General features: G+C 39.1%; 1 protein-coding gene across 5 annotated transcripts in view; it reads left to right on the top strand.

Moving 5' to 3' along the window:
- The window catches only part of ftz-f1 (ftz transcription factor 1), a 96,709-nt gene that overhangs the window by 64,431 nt on the left and 9,203 nt on the right, over window positions 1-23,075 (top strand). For 4 of the 5 annotated variants that reach the window (XM_074096927.1, XM_074096914.1, XM_074096921.1 and 1 more), the window contains exons 1-2: window positions 2,638-3,481; window positions 20,897-21,519. In XM_074096927.1, coding sequence (XP_073953028.1) covers window positions 2,983-3,481; window positions 20,897-21,519 — 1,122 coding nt within the window. In that variant the 5' untranslated portion in view covers window positions 2,638-2,982. Of the gene's footprint in view, window positions 1-2,637; window positions 3,482-20,896; window positions 21,520-23,075 lie in introns of those variants that run through there. The other variant, XM_074096908.1, reaches the window with a different exon arrangement.

Raw genomic sequence — 23,075 nt, 5'->3', positions numbered from 1 at the left:
ATTTAACAAGTTTTCAATTTTTTTCCTAAAAAAGGGAAAATTTTTCAATATATAAAAATAAAACATCCCAAATCTTGGGCTCCCCAGACTGCTTTTTATTTTGTGAGAACTGAAATATGTGTTTAGTTACGCAATACTTTGCGTGTAAGACGTAAGTAAAGGTATTTAAATGCTAAATACGGGTAAAAATGTAACTAACCTTGCTTAAAGTCTAGCGCTAATTTTTATGTATATAGGTGAGTTCCAAAGAATATTGCTAAAAAAATAGTAATCGATACCGCCCGACAGTTCCCGTCCGCAGTAACCTTTGCCACAAGCTTTAAAGCTCCAAAGATTATGTAATTTTATTTCTAGAAGGTACCTAGAGTTACGAGCGTACTACGAGTAGTAGCGACTCTACATTTGACTTGCCCGATGTGCATTAGGTACACACTATTACCTGATTCATTTAAGAATATTAGGTATGTTATTTAACAGCGCCTCATCGACTGAATCCGATAAAACTGTAATTGGTGTTATTCAATTCTCGTACCTACCTATTATTTTTTAACCGACTTCTTCTCTCTTCGGACTGGATACGTCTTTTCGACTGTTAACTGAAAATAATTTTTCGAATCTGTTTTTGGCAAAATAAATAATGTTGCGTCTGCATAAGCAGCAAAGGCCCAGCGACGGCACGGGTTATGCGTAGCCGTCATCGTTGTATGGCTGACGTCATCCTCGGTCTACTTCAAATTACGTATTCAGTTTATCTCCATTTTGTTCTAATGTAGGTATATTTTACATTCCTTCAAATTAAATTTTATGAAGCCAAAGAGCATTCGTTGAGTGATCAGTTAAAATATGTAAATAAAGAAAGAGCAATCAAAATTATAAGTAAATAAGTATCTTTAAAAATAATTAAGTATGTTACAAAATGTGGTTTGACCCAATTTTAGGATTAGAAACACATTCCTCAACACAAAGCTATTTATATTTTTAATCATGAATTGCAATCACTCAATTTAATAGTACAAATAAGGCTTCAAGTAAAAAAAAACATTTATACCTATACTTGCCATATTTTATTTTAATGCCTTTTCTGGAATTCTCTGGAATTGATTCATTGACAAAGTCATGGAATCTAACAAACAAGCAAAGATATGCGACATAAATAAGCCAATAAGCGTTTAAGAGAATATGCATTATTTTTCGTCACTCAAATATTATCTATGCGCATGAGTGGCTAGGCTAGACCTATTACCCTACTATTCTATTACGATGCATTACATCAACGCGCGTCACCGACGGGCGTGGCGAAAGTGTGACGTCGGATCTGTGCAAGCGAAGAAAGCTGCGCGTGCGACTCTGTATACTCTTACTTTCGATGGAGGCCGCGGCGTCTGCGTCTGGGTGATAGCGAAAATGACATACTTTGTGCATGTCGTTTGCTGCTTTTACTGTCGCTTTTTCATTGGATATGCAAGTCTTGATTATGAAATCGAAACTCATTGAGTCACAACTACTCATACTGATTTCTTCTTTGCTGCTTTGTTTTCTTGCTGTTGTAATTTTATCGGAAGGTTTTTTTGCTAGGAGTATAGCTTTATTGTAAGTCGCGTTAATACCCCTGTCGACGTTGTTTAGAAATCTTGCATATACGTACATATGTTTAAGTTTAGTGACTGCAAGGCTGTCACTAGTCACTTCGCTCGGTCATGACCTGTTGACTGAATTCTGGTCTGAACCAGGTCAAGATCTTTGATTTGTTTCTTTAGAGAAATGAATGGTAGTGGGGTAGATAACATTCGTAAAATTTAGTATTCACATTATTGTCATTGATTGTCGCTGCCAATTAATGTTTCAAATTGAATGATAGATTGATTTAGCCATCGCATTACATTTTTCGATTTTTACACCACGTGCTCTATTTTTTTTTTGCTGTGACTAAATACAATTTGTGTTAAAACAGTTCAGTCCTTACAGTTGTGTTGTAGAAAGTATTATTTAGTCACATCAGTACAAACAGAAAGACTTCTTTATCTGGATAGATTGGTCTACCTGAGATAGGTGCCTACCTGATTTGCTTTTGTTTTGAATAGGTAAGTACCTACCTACTCTATGGTATTTTATTTCATGCCCAATTTTAAAGAGTATTGTCTGGAAAAAGGGTCTTTTTACAAATTCAAAAAGAACGGCAAATATCTCAGAAAAAAAAACTGCAAATTTTATTATCTTAAGGTTGTTTGTAAGGTTTCACTATTGTAAGTAGGTAATTAAAATTAATACCTATTACTTGATATCGTCTGAGTAGTTAGAAGAATACCATGTAGGTATATAGCGCCGCTATGTTCGAGTGCTGCATGCGAGCGAGCGATTACGACGCGATCATAAACACAAGCTCACCGCTCGCAGCAACCCTGCCCTGCTGCGGCACCGCGCGCAACTGGGTCAGTGGGCCGCCCCCCGCGGCCCCCCTCCGCCCGCTTGGTGGCGCAACCGCGCGAACGCGCACTAACATAGACCTGGATCGCGGGAAAGTGGGTCACCGACTCACTTTCACTTATTACATGGGCTCCTAATCGTTTTCCATTGTGCGAGCGGGCGGGGGCTCGCGGGTAGCGGCGAGGCGCGCATGCGGGAGGCGCCGGCACGCGCGTCGTTGTCGCCGGCCGCCAGTCGATCGCGGGACGTCCTCGGAGTGGCACGCGTGCCGTCGACTTTCTGACACTAGGCGATCGTAACTGAACGCGCGCTGTCAAAGTTTTACCAATAGTTATCGCGCGCATACCGGCGTCCAGCGCCAGTAACATTGAAACAATATTCGCGTAGGACAACATGTGCTGGATTAACGTGCCTCATACTATAGTGCTTGAACAGGTGCAGCCCGCAAACGGCAGATAGTGTTGCGGCTAGACCGCTAGTGAACTCGGTGACTGTGTAAACGTTGCGGTTGAACGCCGACCTAGGATTTGTATAAGCAGCCGCCACGTGCGGCCGAGCATGACGATGGACCAGCAGACAGGCCTCATGTCCCTCAACATGTCCCCATTCGATTTGAGCCCAGGGCCCGAAGGATCGGGCTCGGGCGGTGGGCCCTCTGGAACTTCCCAACAGTATGTGCCTCAGGGTGCAGCGTACCAGTGCGGACCCGAACAACAGTCTTTCGGCTACGCCAATCTGGATCCATCGTATCTGTTTCCCACAGGCGCCGGCGGTGAGGCTGGCGCATACTTGCCGGCGACTGGCGCCGTGTGTGACCAGACCGACACAAAGGATGTCATTGAAGAACTGTGCCCCGTATGCGGGGACAAAGTTAGCGGCTACCATTACGGGCTGCTCACATGCGAATCCTGCAAGGGATTTTTCAAGCGGACCGTTCAAAACAAGAAAGTGTATACGTGCGTTGCTGAACGTGCCTGTCACATAGACAAGACACAAAGAAAACGCTGCCCCTTCTGCCGCTTTCAGAAGTGTCTGGATGTCGGCATGAAGCTTGAAGGTGAGTTGACCTCTATTTTTTCATTTAGATAATATTCCTTTCCTATACTTCATTTTTTAGCATTAGAAATAGGGTTTAACAATCTTGACGAGTCTTTTATTTGAAAAACCATTTAAAAAAAAAACTAACTATTACACTTATATGATATGATACCAAAAGAATGTAAATCATATTATGCCCTTGCTAATTGTTACATATTACCTATCTGACACTTATTTTTCAAGTGTTTTTCAATAAAAAGACACGTCAAAATCGCTTACCTTCTTTCTAATGCTAATAAAAACGAATTATAGTTTTAGTTCTAGCTAATTAAATCACTAAGGTCTCAGGATATAACCACCATCATTAGTTAATGACAGATTCGTATTTGATTTGGTTAGAGCGAAATACGCTGAATTTGATGACGTCAGAACCGGCAGCGACATGCCCATAGCAATGGCAGGCAGGCAGCATAGTGAATAAAATATATTCAAGCAAGATAGTTACACCGAGTGAACGTTAAACCTACATGTCAAACTAGTAAACTATAAAAGTCGCGTATGTGGATCCTTATCTACTTAATCATATCATAACATCAGCACTACTCGACCTTCACCCATTTTCGCTCAACTAGTCATTTACATCACAACAGAAGAACTGGTTATCCTGGCGCTTTATTCAATAGGAAGTAGTGCAAAATTGCTCGTGCTCCGTTAACAGTAAGTATTATGTAGGTAGGTACTAGGTAGTAATCATTAATGCTTCTAAATTTTAAAATTTGAAGCATTTCGGATAGGCTAACCTATCAATGGTTGGAAAGACTGTTTTATTATATTTTACAAAAGAACGCAATAACAAAATAAATACCTACCTAACGCCGTACCTACCTATTTTCGTTCACTGCTGATTGCGTTCAGGAATCAGGACAAAAGTGCTTCAGTTTTTCCAAACTTCCTCCAAGTACCTACCTAAGTCATGCCTTCCTTCATTTATACTTTATACTTCTTGAGTAACTGAATTGATTGTAATTTACGAATAAGAACCGCACTTGCTCTGATAGGTATTCTTTATCAACTACTATTAATACTATTATTCAACCTAACTTTTATAGAATACAAATAAATACCTACAATTTAGCTTGTAAAACCAATCCTACATATCTCTACTCGTATTTACCTACTTCTTTATAGCGATTAAGGCGATTCTAACCTAAAATATTGCACTGTGATTAAATTTTCCCCCTTAAAGCAAATGCAATGCACTCACAACCTGACGAGTCTTAAATAGTAATATGCCACCAGCACACTAGTTAACCGTTCGAAAATCTGAAAAACGCTGTCTTGTAAGGATGGGACCTTCAGCCAAATCGAAAAGACCATAGAAATCGTTGCGAAAACTCCATTATTAAGCAATTTGTGTTAAATTCTTTAGAGCCGTTTTACTATCATAAATCTGAACATATGGATACTAACAAATATTTTTCGTATAGTAAATACTATTTTGATAACCTAAAAAAATCTGGATTAGTAGGTATCGTGGTTTCGAATTGAGGATTGGTAAATTGACTTCTTTCGCTATTAATCATTTATAATCACTTGACGGAATTAAATCATTACTGTTTTTATTTACAAAAGATTTAGTCGAATCCTTGTACAGTCAAGTTCTAAAATATGAACTTATCTAACCCTTCAAAAATATGTACCAATAATACATAATAAAGGCCATGGTAACATGTTTTTGAGTGGTTCGAATAGATACATATTTTTGCACTTGACTGTACATCACAAAGGATTCATTCAGTTGTGTATTTGAATATTATGACCTAGTTAACTTCTACGGAAATTCTCTAAGAAAGACCTCTTCGCGACGAGTTGAAGTGAGTGAATATAACCTAACCTACCTAACCAGCAAAAAGTTGGACAACCCCCGACTTTGTCACTTCAAAGTTCAATATATCTTAAAAACGGCTGAACCGATTTTGATAAAACGTCTAAAAACTATAGCTAGAAAACCTGCATTCAATTTTAAAAAAACGCAAACAAATCGGTCCACCCGTTTAAGAGCTACGGTGCTACAAACAGTCAGAGACACACACACACACACACACAGAGACGTACAGACAAACGGACACACATGGCGGTCAAACTACCACACCTCTTTTTGCTTGGGGGTTTAAAACGAAAGTTAAATCTCCAGTTTATTTATTTTTAAAGATGCTGAAACGACAAATATTTGCGGCATTTATTGTTTGATGATTTTAATATTCTGTTATTGAATTTAATAATGTAGCTGATTCTCATTCTAACATACAAACGAACATACATTCTGACATACAGCCGTATACTTCACATGTACAACGCATTTATAATTAACTGACCACTCCTGTGTCGGAACAATTATTAAATTTTATTCACGACAAATTACGACACCCTTCGCAGGCAGTACCATCGCCACGCCGCTCTCCCCCGCACCGCACCTCATCGTTCACCTTTGACGCAACCATATATAGTTATTTGTGTCGCAAGGGAGCAAAATGGTGTATTTACGGCGAGGGCGTACATTGAATCCAGAATGTAGCGAAGGATTCTACAATAGAATCCTGAGCGTAGCGAGGAATTCTAAAGTAGAATCCTGAGCGAAATGAGGGATTCAAGTGTTAACGCCCAAGATGAAAATAATTTTGTTCCCGAGTGGCTCATACAACTTTTCACACCGAGCATTAAGATACTTGAAAAAAAAATCTAATTGTTATTAAAGAACAACCAGCATAGAAAATGGCCTGGCTTTACAATTGTCAACTTCAAAAATTGGCATTTGCAATAAACACTTAGACAAGCCTTGAACAGAAAAGTTGCACTTTGCTCCCTCTCGTCAGGGAGGAAAAGTTACTTTTCTGAAGGAGAGGTGTGAAAAAAATTATGAAACCTACCGTTCTGATGCGTCACGTCACGACACAACACGACAGATAAATGAGAATGCGTGATGTTACATTTTTATCTAAAAGGAGAAAACCAAACATCTAATAGCAAAACCCTCTCTCTGAAGTCTGTGGCCTGTGTATCTAACTAACTAAATTCCAATTATTTGAAATAGGTAGGTAACGCTGGCGCCCAATTGAAACGATCGCGGAATTAATTTAAATAGGTGGTTATAAAGTTTATATTTCGTTTAATTATTTTTTGCTTGACACCGAAATGCTGTGAACACGTCCTTATGACATGTAAAAACGTGAACCGTCAATTCTAATCGGGTAATATTATTAATCTAGGGTTGGCTAAGACTGTGTTGTAATAAAAAATAATGAAATATCAATATTATAGATATTTTAGACATATTTAATGATAAGGCAATAAAGGACAAAGGATTAAGCACAATATAACCTCATTCCATTCCATTTAAAGACTTACTAAATCTTTGAATCACATTTAAAAATACCCTTGTTCTCCGTACAAAACCAGCACTGGTAAGGGTGATATTATTTCCTAAATAAATTAGATCTTGGCGCTTCGCCGGCCGCTACCGCGGCGTGCTCGCTTCACTCGCTCGGCTCGCGGGTTTTGTGGACGCATTTGTACCTAACAATCCTCGCTTCGCTCGTCGTCTTACCAAATTTTTCGGTACCTAAATTGACGGTAAAAATGACCAATTACGTTATTAAAAAAATCTGTTTTTAAATAAGAGATATTTGGCCCTTTCCAGTGCTGGTTATGTAAGATAGTTATGTACCGGGAATAAGGTAAAAATCAGTATATTAATAGTTACCTAACCTGCGCTCACATTTTGATAAGCAAGCAGGCGAAAAATATTCCTTTATCTTAGACTTCTTGCTTTTTTCTACTCTTAATTTTGTCCTTTCGTGTCTTGTCTACCAAATATCGTCAGCTTAATTGAGCTGGAGTGACAGTAAACAACTTGCAACCAACTTACTTTAGCTTGAAAGTTATTCTTGTTCAGGGATTAGGTAAGATAAAGGAATATTATGGAATCATGTTATATTAAAATGAGTAACTAAATGCATTCAATTTATAATTATTATAATGATCTTGCGGGGCGGGGCTTGAAGCGCGAATCGTTCTAAATTTAAAACGCGCGCGGTCGCAGAGCGCCCTGACCTACATGCGAGCGGGGCCGCGATGCGGCGCGCGCGCTGCCCACTTGTGCGTGCATGTACGCACACCGATTTCGCTGCTGTGTGCGTAACCTATTCGCCATTCCGCGTTTCGCCAGATGCTGAGCTCATGAGCTGCGATGTTTGCAACATCTACTTAAAGACTCAGCAAATACACCTAGCTTAATATTTTAAACTAAAAGCACATTTTATGAACAATGTATGTAAATAAATCATAACATAATTCAAACTTATGGCACTGGAGTACGTTATTCTGATAATTATTTATGCATATTCACTTGTTAAATATGAGAAGGAGAAATTAATTATCATCAGATGATGATTATTAAGTAATTTAACAAACTTTTTCTCGCCTCCCCCTTTGAAACAAATTTCATATTCAGCGGCGTTTGATTTCAGTCCAATTTGCCTAAGTAAAACGCAAACTACGTTTAACGCAAGCATGTATCAGATGGCACAATTCACACAAATCGTTGGGTGACCCGAATAGCGGCGGTTGCGAGAGCCTCGCACCGCCTGCCCGACCTGCAGCGGGCCTTGTGCAATGCCAGCGCTGAACCACTGGCCCGCCCGAACGAACGCATTGCCTGTACTGCATATTGCAAATATTTATTCAGAATAGCCACTCCCGAGATGGAACGATGGGACGATCTGGACGCGCAACTAACATTGGAGGGGTTGCAGTTTATTTAATTGATAGCTTGTAACCTAAATTATAGCCACAAAGATGTTTAATCTCTTGGATATGACTTTAACAGGGTTACAACTGGAAGGAGTAGGCACATACACATAGGCAGACATTAGGAATAGCCTTAACGACGGTTTGAAAAGACGTACATACAATGTTAGTCGGGCGGGGTTGTGAATCGGGCGCACGGCGGCGAATGTATCGTGTGTTTCGACACAATCAGCCGCCGCCGTACGGTGGGGTGCGCTGCTGCGCAAGCGCTTGTTTCACAAGACATCTCGGTCGGCCTGTCGCAATGGACTACCCAAATGTGACCTGAACACGTATCACATTTACACACATCCACGGGTTAGCGTGCCGAATTTACTATGGTGCTTGTCGAAATCCTACCGTCCACTTACGTAATCACTTCAAGAATGGGTTGAAAACGAGTAAACCAACACAAGGGAAAAATAATTCTCTGTTCCACTTGGTTAGCGCTAATTGGCAACTCGTGTTGTTACTTTGTATGGAATTGGGGTGTCTGCTGAATTCCACCCCAGAGTGTTATTATAATATAATATGGGTCAAATCTTGAATAAATCGTGATTCCCATTTTTTTTTTCATTAGAAGGCACAGTTTCGGTCTTGATCATGCAAAACCAGAATCTAAATTTGGATTCAGATGGCATACAAAAGCTGATATACTGGTTAAATTGGAAAAGCCTCGTTTTAATAAAGCAAATATTATTGACCTTACCATAAAACACGTAAACCGATATTATCAAAAAACAATTATTGTAAGTACATATTTATTTATTTCCGGAATCTGGAAAACGCATGTAACGGTTTCTATGTTTGTTATATGGGAAGTTTTCAGGGGCTTAACAATCGATCTGGCTCTGGCTCAGAGCAAAGCTCAATCGCCCTGCCTGAAACTAACAGTTTGTATAACCTGACACGTGTGAAACACGTTTTTAACGATTGTCTTCGTTTTTGTGGTAACGTAACGTAACGTTTTTGTGGTGTGTATTACGAAGAACACGAAAAATACTTCTGAAACAAGTATTTTAAGTGACTGGGTTCGCGTTGCTTCCTTTATGGCATTTTATACCTTCCCAGCTTCTCTTTCTGTCTTATTAATCTCTATCACTTAAATAACACACTCTGGCTACATAAATGACTCATCTATCTATTTAGACGACCAGATAGATGGCCTAGTGGTTAGAGAACCTGACTACGAAGCTTGAGGTCCTGGGTTCGACTCCCGTGTCGGGACAGATATTTGTATGAAAAATACGAATGTTTGCTCTCGGGTCTTGGGTGTTGAATATGTATATAAGTATGTATCTATTTATATAATTATAATTATCCGTTGCTTAGTACCCATAACACAAGCTTTGCTGAGCTCTGAGCTTACTTTGGGACTAGGTCAACTAATGTGAATTGTCCCGTGATATTTAATATTTTATTTTTTATTTATTTATCACCGCCTATAAACTTACAATCTCGAACTAGCTGTTGCCCGCGACTCTGCGCAAAATTCGATTACCGCTGTCCCGCCGAAACTAAATCGGTTCATCGGTGCCTGAAGAGGTAGCAGACAGACAAGAGATACTTTCGCATTAATTTATATAGGCCAGCCCTTCAGCTAGAAAATTGAAGAACAACGTTGCTTTATATACAAACCGGCCACGAATAGGCGCAAGCGTTTTCTCTGTTCTTTTTTTTTAATCGACTTGATGGCAAACGAGCAAGTGGATCTCCTGATGGTAAGAGTTCACCACCACCCATAGACACCTGCAACACCAGCGTGTGTTGCGTGTGGTGTGCTGTGCTATAGGTACTGCCAACTGCCAAGCATACTTACTACAACTTACTGTACAGTCAAAGAAACTGAATCGCGTACCAGGGTGGAACGTTTGTGCTACACTGCTGTGCTGCGCTGTCATGTTGACATCCCATACATCTGCCAAAGAAATCATAGCCAAAATTGATAGTGAAAAGATTCCACCCTGGTGCGCGATTATGGACCTATAGGTACGGCGAGCTCGACGGCACCCAGAGTCATGATCTGGCCTACGACGACGTAGACGTCAATTCCGATATTTACCCCTTAGGTGTCTAAAAAAACCGATAGGATAGGACTCACGCAATGAGCGCAATTCCTTATAAATTTGTAGGTGTCTTTTAATATCCAGTGTTAGCAGAGCAGTCCTTCCCCTAAGCGAGATATACCTACGTAGTGTAGGGTCATCTTAGATGGTTACTGTCATAAACAGACAGACATTAAAATATGATATTCAGTCTTTTTCTTATTGGTTTTATCATAGCTTTTAAGTTTCAAGGACAACTGAAAGTACCCTCTAGGTCTAGGTTTTGATTCCCTGCCAATTTGTATGGAAACACTTTTTTAATGAGCGTACCTTTCGATTGCGTTGACTTAGAAGTTTGCTTTTTTTCACGGCTCACCCCTTGGAGCAGACCTGAGTATTTGATATTAATTTCAGCTTGACACCTTCACATGATCTTGAGAACAAGGGTCTTGACAGACGGATAACAAAGTGATCCTATAAGGGTTCCGTTCCTTCCTTTTGGGGTTTTGGGGTACGAAATCCCAGAAAAAAGCTCACAGTGTAGAGCATGTGTGCAATGCACCAAGTGCAGTGTAACGGTGAAAAGCTTTTCGACTATAACCGCCGCAAGTTCTCGAAAAAGCTAGTACAAAAGACTGACTCACGTATAAACGCGTTAACTGCGCGTCGCCTGCGCGTAAAAAATATGTAGGTACGTCGTGTGTATAGGCACTAAGTCACGCTTAGTAGATAAAAGAGTAAGTCGATAATCAATTATATATTTTGTAGCTACATTTCCTAAGAATACCAAAAAAGATATTAGAAATGCAGGTTTATTTTTCACCATCAGTGGTCTTCATTTATTTTTATGTTAATAGAAGCGGTCTGGTAAAATGGAGTACCTATAGCTGGTTGGTTAGGTATAAGTAATGTAATAAAAGAATACATTTTACCATAGTTCATGGAAATGTTACTCTTGTTTACTTACAAAACTAGGTTTTTTTTCTATGCGAGCAATAACAAATGCCATGGCTGCGGCGAACTGGGCGAACCACGAGCGACGAATAATTATTGTTGTTACATGGATGGCTGCACATAGGATGCACGCTACTTTACGTAACTTAATGTTGGGGTAAACTGAACTTTACTCTTAATCTTAATGTACTACATTAATGTGACGAAATTCGCTTCTTACTGCAACAACCGAACTGAAATAAAATTGTACCTTCCCAACACAAGTATTTGACCAACAGAAAAAATTATACTTTTCAGTTGTCATCAGACTTATTCTTTCATACTCTAATATCATAATTGAAAATTAAATAAACAATTGTTTTAGTTATGGCACATGTGGTGCCCGACAGACTGGTCCTTAGCCAAGACGACAGATGTTAAATCACAAAAAATGCGCGTCAGTCGACTATTTCGGCGCGCTGCCTTGACCTGAATCGAGTGTTTCGACAGAGCGGCCTCGCACACCGCCGGTCCTTTCTATTTTTTAGGCATTACCTGTCCTGTCATTATTACGATGGCTGCACAAGAGCCGCCATCTTGGATAGATTTTTGTGCGGACGCGTCAGAACACAAAAGTGGCGCGAAAACCGGTTCCAATGCGTAAAATCTAGTCGAGCATAACACCACTAGCTAGACGCTAATAAACGTGCTTGGCAGCGAACTCGCGCCAACCACTGAAACCTTATAAATATTGTATCAATTTCTGAAATGTGCTTATGCGTATGACATGAATGTCTTATCAGAATGTAGTCAGTCTCTCCTCGTACTCTGAATACTATGTATAGAAGAGCAGAGATCTTGACACAGTTTGGTAGATCATCGCGGGTGATGATTTATCTTGGTTGTGTAACGATCCGGCTGCCGCTATCTGAGCGCACGATCGAGTGCGTGCGGGCGGATGGCTGTCGGACGCGCTCGGGCGCCTCCGCCAGCACTCGGGTCGAGGGGGGCAAGGCAGCGGGGGGCGCTACCAGCCTTGACCAAGTTTCACCGGCTCTTCGGTATAAGGAGTGATCCCCACCTCTTCCCGTCATTTCGGTGCAAACTTACGGTACTAAATGTTTTTATTTAATTATCATTATCGGCGTGTTATTCGCTGTCTGGTGAAAATTTAATAATTTTTAAATGTGTTATGTTGAAAGGAATGTGGATGCTCTGGAGCAGTTTTATGACTATTCAAATAGTTCCGACCGATCATCAGGAGATGGATATGACGATGTTTTTGTAACCTCGCTGTCAAAGTCGACCTTGACCCATCTGGGAGAAGTGGGCCACAGCCACAAATAGCGTCAGAATGCGAGGTGAACTCTTACGTACGTGTCTATTTCTGCACGTCGTTGCTTGTCACTGAGACGCAGTTTTTGATTTGTAAAAATGACCTTGACCTTGATCTAGTTTATTCGTTTAATAAACAGAGCTGACCTCGTTTACAGTATTATCGGCTGCTATCGCGTAGGTACTCATTAGAGTGTTACATTGGATGCACTGAAAATACATTTCAATTTCTATTATAGAAAGACAACTACCTATGTAAATACGGACAGCAAATGAAGTCTCTTCAAACTAAATTTTTTTATTAATAAATTAAATGTATCCAGTAAATTAAAAATATTAAACGTTATCTATTAATACATAAAACAGTTAATGAAAGCCATGTTTGGTTTATTTTGTTTTTGCGATACTAATTAATACTATTTTGCGGTGCGACGTCGTAACTCTTTCTTACTTAACTTAACATACCCGAGTGAGACATATGTAACATAAATTTGCAGGAAATGTCTTTCGGACACAACTACTTTACTTAGTCCATAGGTGCGGCCCAAACCCTGAAACAATTTACAGTTAAACTGACCAAATATTACTAAAAGTCTTTCTCAACACTAAAAATTCTGCTAAACTTAGGCTGAACGTGATGGAAATTTACCCGCAGAATTGGGAAAACCCGGAATAATCCTGGTGGCAATATAACCTGCAATAAGAATACTGGAAGATTACATTATTTGTAGATAAATATTTATTTATTCGTCAAGGATAGACGTCTAATACAAAAAAATAATAATTAGAAAATCTGCCAAGTATCGCTAAGCCGCTAACAAAAAACAACGTATATTTATAAGAAAAATGGTGACAGTTAAGTCTTTCTGTGTAAGCAGAACAGATTTTAGGTGAAATCTCCGAAATTATAAGACATGTGTGGTGCAGATCAATCCTGTTCAGATGAAATCGGACTATTTTCTTTGGTTTTTCTTAAGGATCAGTTAGCAGAAACGGTAACCCTTATGAATTACTTTGTTGTGCGTCTGTCTGTCTGTCTGTTTTAATTTATTTTCTTCTCCACTTTTATTAAAATTATACGAATACTGATTACTAATCAATGACTGAAAAAGATATCTAAAGATCCACTGATTCATCATTCCTACCAAACCAAAACAACAATTACTCTTAACGGGTCCATTTTTTAAAGTGTGACGTTTTCATGCAAATTCTTGCTTCATAAACCCCTTTTAAGTTTTCCAATAAGTCTTCAAAAGTGCACTCAAAGTGTCAGACAATGTAGTTGCCAAAGTAATAATGATATCGATGATATCATGTTTGACAGGCCAGAGTTCCTTTTATATGCATTGAAGTGAAGAGGCAGTCTATTTATGGTCTTTGCTTAATAAGTCTCTATCATGGAAATTGCCAAAATTTTAATTGTAAAATGAGGCCTCAATATGGCCCTTATGACGCATGTCAAGTCAAGATCTTGATGGAACATTTGAGCAATCAATTATGAACCTACAAAACACTTCTCTTACTTCATACTAAAAACCCTTTACGAAGTACAATTCAGTCTGCAATATGAAACTGCACTCTGCAATGCTTAAATCCGTTACGGCCACTGTCCTGCTCCAATATTCCGCAAGAACATATTACACTGTCCTTTTCGCACAGAAGCGCGTTGACTACAATAAAAACTGGTTGTTATTTTTAACTCGTGGGTTGGGCGAGCCGGCAACTCACTGAAAACCCCCTTCCGCTCGAGCTGAAGCTGCTATTTATGTATTTGCCAAACAGTGAACATTTTGAATTTTTACTATACATTACAATCACGTATTTATTGTTTCTAGTTCCATGCAAATTCGTCTTAAACCTTTAATTTCGACTGATAAATTAAAAATGTCCTCCGTGGTCCTATAAGTCATGTGTTCAAGTGTTACGTAACGCCATTTGGGGGGAGGGGTCTTGTAAAACGTTACGACGCGTTACAGGGGCGGGAGGGGGTATCAAACAACGCGTTACGTCACAGTTTTTTGTAACAAGTAAATACTAGGCATAATGTCTTCAAAGTGGGAAAGTCGCATTATCAGGTGTTGTTTTTGGCCTATAAATGCTCTCAAACTGAGTTGCCAGTGTCTGTGCAAAAAAAAACCAACTTAATTTGGAAAACGGCCAAAGAAAAGCTAAAAGAATTAAATTATAATGGTCATTTGGGTGTTACGTAAGGTTCAGGAAGGGGAGATGCAGAAAAATGTTACGGCACGTTACGGGGAGGGGGGTCAAAAATCTTCAAAAATTGCGTTACGTATTACTTGAACGACCCCTTATTGTGATTTTATGCTGGATGAGTTCGGTTTTGTGCTAAAATCCTTCAGAGTTGATAAAACAACTCTGGCAACTCTGTAGCTTTAACAAAAGACAAATAATTATTGTTTTTACTTTCTCACTTAACACGATGTGATTGAAACGAGTTAAAGGATACATTATAGCAAAAATATAGTATCGTATTCGTATGGCAATAGTTCTGATCTGGAGCTCGCTAGATCTACATATATGAAAGGAGAATTAATTTATTTATTACAACTATAAATTGCTCAAAGCTTTAAGTTACGTACGAGTATCATAATGTAATATACAGTGTGGAAAAAATCAATGAGCCTTGTAGGGCAACTATACCTTAAATATTTTAGTTAGCTGTTTAATTGTACAGAAAGAAAAAATCCTTTATTTTAAAAATGAAACAAAATTGCATTCAGAGATCTTCTAAAATTCGCTTGTCTCGCCCGGGAATCGAACCGACTAAAAATTAAAAAATGTAATCTTGCTATTTTTTGTCATACGAATCGTTAGGATCGTGTCACACCATTTACCCCCACCTCCCCCTTTTCTAAATAACCATTTTACATCATAATGATCACTTTATATTTTTTTTAATATTAACGATCGACGCTCATAATTATCAGAATTCATAATATCACTAATCAAACACTTCTTGCATACTAATATTTATTTCATGTATTTTATTTATACTATCGATCGAAAGTCCTAATCATTCTAATTCATAACGCTGATATTCATAAATTGGTTTTATACTTATATTTGCTTACACATAATTTCGTAATCATAAGTGTCATTTATCCGCATTATTGACGCGCAGGGGCAATGACATTATGAGTAAAAAAAAATATGAACACTGTCTGTTATAAGTTGCGATGTTAAACCCGGATTTTTTATCTCACGGAAAAAATGTAAACAAAGGTGTTGCCGTTATCGAAAAACATTTGCCGAACTCAACATATTTATTCTTTCCATTGAAAAACTATTTCATAATCAAAATAAAATATTTTAAATTAGTGATGGAAATCTTTATTTTGGCATTTACACTTTGATATATTAATTTACAAACGAGAATACTGTTTTCGTATGCATAATTTATTTATTGTCCTGGTATTACACCCGGGTTTTTAAGCTGTGGCCCGCTTGACGCGAGACGTTACTCAATGCACTAACATCTATGAGTATTTATCTAGAACGGAGAGGGTATCGCTCACCGGTTGCTAATCGTTTTTTCTGTCAAAACTCGCAGGGGGGGGGGCGATGCACTCCCACATATGCAATTTTACAACTAATGAAAAAAGCACAATGTTTGTACACACGCATACAAACAGAATTCATAAACACAACAGTAACTTGCATGCACACGATAAAAAACTTCTTGTCTGGACATGACATTTGTACGTCACACATAGACAACAAAGTAAAAACAGTTAGAGCTGGGGCCATATCGATAAGAATGTCGAGCATTCAATCGTTCATACATTCAGTCATTCATTAAATCCTTTAAATTTAAATAGAAAATAAGATTGCTATATTGAGGTTTTATAAGTGTTTAGAGCTTTTCTAATGATAACTGATTCTAGGCTTTATCAAAAGCTTCATATATGTAGCAACATTTTTACATAGGTACATGATATCTTTGGATAGTTATGTTTATTATTCGTATAGCATAGGTATCAAAAGTAATACAACAGGTACCGAATTAATCACATTGTCTAGTTATCTCGTTATATGATCTAGTGAATCTTAGATAAAAGTAATAAAACAACATTTATAAGGGGTTTAATAAACTTTTACTTCAAAACAAGAAAAAACACCGTCCATAAGGTGGCGAGAGCTGGATGGAAGCTCATAATACCGTCTTTCAGGCGGGATGCATGGGAATTATAATGGCAACAACAGCGATTGACTCCAGAAAGAAACAGGATTTCCTCATCCGTATATTTTCTGATAGAGGTATTTTGGAAACCTATAACAAGTAAATACCAACGCAACTCCGTTTTATTATAATAATCCTGAAAATGCGAGACCATGATATAATAAATCATTCACTGATTCATTCACTCAATTGTTTATCGATAGTGGAAATATGTGTGTCCCCTCTCTAGAATTGTATCGGAGACAATCGGTGTGGCCATTAATCAAGTTGGTAAAAATGGCCAATATTACTAGTGGTCGATGAGATAATTGAGATAGCAATTAAATAAAATAATTTTGATTAAATCGTTATAAAAAATAATACGTAAAGGTCAATTTATTAAATAACGAATAAAAAACAAAACTGCGCTTCATATCTAGTAAATAAAAATAACAATAAAAATAGTGATTAATAGCCACTTTCACATCAAACGTAAACACTTATTTGATTATAGGGACAGATAATAAATATGTAATAGATTAAATAGGTAGGTACCTATCACACAAAACATATGTCGGAGTTGACCATGATGCTACATAACGCAAGTACACCATAATAGCCACAAGTATTGCTTCGGCAGAATCTCGGTATAGAGCAGTGAAACACTGGAGCGAGCGATACTACTACACGTAAGATAATTTCTTGGTATGCGTCTGTCTCAAGCTCGCTCTAGTGTCACTGCTCTATACCGAGACACTGGCGAAGCAACACTTGTGGCTGTTAAAAGTGTTACTTGCGTCATATAGAACTATACTCTATGGGATATACTCCAACATATAAATAAAATCGTTCGTTCAATAAATCCATAACTCAACAGCACTCGAACGATGCGAAAAAAAATGTCGGCGTCTGGCCTTAAAGTTGACATTGACGATGTCAATCAAATAAATAATGTGATAAACGTATAATTCATAATAGCAATCAAAAATTCAATTAATCTATACTAGGTACATAAAAATCTTAAAATTGCCAAATTGGCCACGTTTATAAAAAGTTGGCCACACTGGCCATCAATAATATTATTATAAACTTATCGTATTTTTACTGTTAATACGCCAATAATTACGTAGGAAATACTTTCCGATGAAAAGTTACGTTTTATTTTTGTAGACTCGACGTGTCAGACCTTTTATTAAGCCCAAAAACACTGCATCCAGTCATTTTTGTCGGAGCTCTGTTCACTGACAAGTACGGTTCCGAAATGTCATGAGAGGCGAGCGAAACAGTTTTATTAAACGAGTATACCCGGCGGGTTCATACCTTTGGCAGAGGGGAAATGCGCTTCAAGGCTGCTCCGTTCTAGATAAATACTCAAAGACTAACATTCGAGACTGAATTCGTAATCGTTTTTTTCCAGGGACTCCTTTTCTGTTATTTTATTGTTGACATTGTTGTTATGTTTAATTGGAGTTAAGTTGTTCATTGTTATGTTTTCCGTTGTTTTTCGTTCATTATTGGATAAAAGGATGGACTCCGGTCCGAGTACTTCTCGATCAAAAGACGACTTATAAGTAGGGGAGACCGGGGACAAAAGTAAAATTTGGCATTTGTGCTCCGATTACTTGCTATCCAATATGTGTTTACTCAAATGAATATAGTTATATAAAACTTTTCATTATACTCTGTATATATGCGTACATTTTTATTAAATAGAGTTCGATTTTATATACATAGTTACGAGGCTTTGAAAAATAATTGACTATTGTTGCTTTTGTCCTCTAGGGGTAGGACGAAAGTAACATGGTTAGAATCGAAAGTAAAACCCATGAAACACCACTTTACTGAAGTGATCTGCATAACCTATGATCACTTCTTTCTGTTTCATGTAAGTTTAGCTACTTTAATGTTTGGAATTAACGATGTCTAATTTTTTCTGCAAAAAAATGCTTTCTGCTCTTCATAATCCTAAGCCCCATTTAAACTCGATCTCTGTGAACATTTAGAGGGAGAATTGAGTGTAAGTTAATGATTTTTGGCGTACCTTATGACCTCAATGCAATTTGTCAGGTTTTTTTGGTCCAGCCCAGGCGCTATGTTACTTTTGCACCCATCCCAGATTTCTCATTTCATACGTCCAAAAAACTAAATGTTTTGCATATAAATAACTAAAAAGACTATAAGCAATGTATAGTAGTAGTCATGTTGATATCATCGCCCTTATGATAAATAATCTCCAAATAGATCAATCTTAAAATTTTACTGCAGGAGTGCAAAATCATGTTAGTACTTGTAATTTTACTTGAGGTTGAGATATAGGATTGATACCTACAAGCAGGGAAATGATATTTGCTAGCTCTGGACGGCTGCATGTGGTATTTTGATCACTGCATAACTCTACAAAGCCGTTGTTACTTTCAACCCGCTGTTACTTTTGTCCCCGGTCTCACCTAGTCTCCCGTAAAAAAGGCTCTTTTATCGAAAATAGAAAACAACATGGTAACAACAGAACTTTATATAATATTCTAGCTGCCCTATACCTTGAGATCCCCTGAAATGTCACATTGACAATGACGAAAGTTTGTTTACATTTTTCCATGGGATTAAAATTCGTTTTTAGTAATAGAAATTTATGAACAAAAAAAGTATGAGGAAAAAAATTACGAAGAGTGATTATTATGAACACAAATCGGTAGTAAAATAAAAAATAGGAATAAGAATTTTATGAGAGTCAATATAGACGCGTTGAATTATTTAGATCATTGGTATTAATTATCATTAAACAATAATTCAATGGGGCAACTCTTGAACGCTTTGTATTTAGCCCTGTCAGCCAGATTGTTTTCTGTTGCTAACTGCAAAATGATTCTTTTATTCGTTTTAATGTCAACAAATAATTGACTAATTTAGTTAGCAAATAAGTGTTGCCCAGCTTGCCATTGCCATACAAAATCGCGATTTGACAACTCATACAATAAATTACAATGACTATATTGTACACCAGAAATAGTAAGCGATACAGAAAACAGGTATACAGACAGAAAATTACAAGTATAATTACAAGTACCTAACCAATAGGCGGCCTAATCGCTTAAGAGCGATCTCTTCCGGGCAACCTTTTTTTTACAGAAAGAAGATAGGACTAGTTTGTAAGTGTTTGGTAGTGCAGGTGCTTTAACAGTTGATAATTAAAAGTAACTCATAAAAAGTACCTACATACGTAGGTTAATTGGTGGGATCAACACTATCAACTATTAGGTAACCGACTACCTACTACTAACCTAATTGAATTGCAGTTTTTCCGGTGTTAATGAAATAGCACCACATTGCCTACGTACCCATTAGAGTTCTGTTCTGTTAAGTAGTTAAAATTCAGTAAAAGCATTATACGTATGAAAAACGTGAAAAAATAAATTAGGCCGTGATAGGTTTAGTGGTTTGACCTATGGCCTCTTAAGCGGAGGATTCGAGTCGGGGCTCACGGCTCTAAGACTAAGTTTTCGGAATTTCTGTGCGAAATTTCATTTGAAATTTACCATGAGTTTTACTGTGAAGCAAAACACCGAAAGGAAACCTGCACACACCTATGAAGAAATTCAATGGTGTGTGCGAAGTCACCGGTCACCAGCGGGCCCGCGTCTTAACTACGGCCCAAGCCCTCATTCCGAAGAAAGGCCTGTACTGGACGTATATATGTATATAATATAGTATAGTCCGAGATGATGATGAGATGACGTATGAGAATATCAGTAGTAGGATTCCTCCTAGGCAATAGGTTAATGACTGAGCGCATACGGATAACAATTACACTAGGAAGTTGATTTTGTTGTTGCTAGTTTAGATTTAAGAAACAATACTTACCTTAATTACAGTCGAGTGCTAAAATATGGACCCTTCAAAAATATTTACCACAGACTCTTATTCCGAGATAGGTAATAAGGCCGTGGTAACAAATTTTTGAGCGGTTCGAATAGATATCTTTGCACTTGACTGTACCTATCTATGATATGATGGTAGATATAGATATTTGTCTAACATCAACAATGTCTTTAGCTTTTGAGAACTCTGGTCTATACTACAATCCTCTTGTTTGTTCCAGCCGTACGAGCGGATCGCATGCGGGGAGGGCGTAACAAATTCGGCCCTATGTACAAAAGAGACCGGGCGCGCAAGCTTCAAATGATGCGGCAGAGACAAATAGCGGTGCAAACACTGCGAGGGTCCCTCGGAGACGGCAGTCTCGTACTCGGCTTCGGTTCCCCATACGCGTCGGTACCCGTCAAGCAGGAAATTCAAATACCCCAGGTGTCGTCGCTGACGTCTTCTCCGGAGTCGTCGCCGGGACCCGTGCTGCTGGCGACGCAGCAGCAGCAGCCGCAACCGCCGCCGCCGCCCGCGCACGACAAGTGGGAAGCGCACTCGCCTCACTCGGCGTCGCCCGACGCGTTCGCCTTCGACGCCCCAGCCACAAACGCTGCCACGCCATCTAGCACCGCCGAGCCAACTAGCACAGAAACCCTTCGAGTCTCGCCCATGATACGAGAATTCGTTCAGACAATCGATGACCGCGAGTGGCAGAACTCGTTATTCGGACTCTTGCAGAGCCAAACTTATAACCAGTGCGAAGTTGATCTCTTCGAGTTAATGTGTAAAGTGCTGGACCAAAACTTGTTCTCTCAAGTGGATTGGGCGCGAAACACCGTGTTCTTTAAGTATTTAAAGGTGAATTTCAGATAAGTATGAGCATCCTTCCCAAATCCCGGTTCCACTCCTCGGTGTACACCAATGTTGCTTGCGAAAGTGTCGCATTGCGCTGCTCTGCGAATAACTACTACTATGTATAATTTTTTCTCCAGTAACGCTGTGCGAACGATTCATTCCAGCAATAGTTCTGTGCATGCGGACTGTCCAGTACGCAGCATGAGTGTGTGAGTTGAGGTTCATGTGACGCAGCGAGCGCCGAGGAGCCGCTTGCAATCGATCCACCGCGCCGCCCGCGCCGCGCTACTCCCAACTAGGTCAAGATCCCATGACAAGCGTGCCGCCAGTGTCGTTGCGGCTCGCTTTAACGCATCCGTACCTACCTGATGAATATATTCCGCTCTCTGCCCACCCATCATTACGTAAACCATTGACGGTCCCTCTATCTTTACAATCGTTCTTACTAATTATTTTCTATGCTAAATAATTCGAAATGCGATTATTCTACGTCACATTCCAATTTATTTAGGTCAATAGCTTTCTTCGTAACAGACAAACGTATACTGAACAAATAAGCACTTGCATAGGTCCTTTTGAAAAATAACGATCAGGTTATTAGTTATTAAAGCATCAAGGCAATCCACTGATCAATCAGTATCAGCAAATGTCAATCGACAGGAGCGGGAATCAGCGGATTCAGCGGCGAGCACCGCACCGTGGTCGTCGTACGCTTACGCAAGAACCGCAGCCGGTCACGTGGGCGTGCGGCGTTGCCGCTCCGCGGTACTAGCTTTGTCTCTCTCCTGCAGATGCCGTCCATTTTACAAATAGCGATTTTTGTTTCAGCTCAAACGACGCGTCTTGTTTACGACCCGTTCTCAGAATTAGGACAACATTGACTGTATATCCTCACTTATACTGTAAATACGAAAGTGTATTTCTATGTTTCTCATTTTTTTGCTTTGGGAAAATTATATCTTTTCTGTCTTCGCGTTAGTCACGCACGGGAAGTAGCACCATATATTATTATTTAACAAGATAATGTTAAAAAGGTGCTCCCACATTTTGATTAATATACTCATATGGCCATGGCCCACTCTACATACAAAATTACCTAAGTATTACTGCGTTCGTTTGCGCTCCGATTTTTTTTGCCGCTCGGTATATTAATAGCGGTATCTTCCCGTATTTCAATTTCTTTTCAATCACCAGTTACACTTGATTAAATTTGCTCTAACCACCCGTTGGCTCGATCATAATGCGCGTGTTGTGTAAGTACAAAATCTGGATCCTGAATTTTTGAAAGCATTAAACGGGCATGCATTAATAGAGGATAGGACATTGATACTGTCCAATGATGCTGACGACCTGGGCTCCTTCCCTCCAGACGAGTGTGATGTAACGGCGCGGCGTGCGAGGTGGCAACGCTGCACTTTCATCGGCGCACTTGACACACTGCCCATGGCCGAGTTGCCCCGAGAAAGCACTTTTTACCGCGCGCAGGCCGGCGCGTAACCACGCCGGTAACGGAACGCAACGAGTTGCGCGGCCTTTCTTCGCTTTCTCTTACGTAATGT

Source organism: Choristoneura fumiferana, chromosome Z (assembly GCF_025370935.1).
Source record: "Choristoneura fumiferana chromosome Z, NRCan_CFum_1, whole genome shotgun sequence".
In the NCBI taxonomy this organism is placed as follows: domain Eukaryota; kingdom Metazoa; phylum Arthropoda; class Insecta; order Lepidoptera; family Tortricidae; genus Choristoneura; species Choristoneura fumiferana.
The sequence above is the reverse complement of the archived record's forward strand: the minus strand, read 5'-3'. Positions and strand labels throughout refer to the sequence as shown.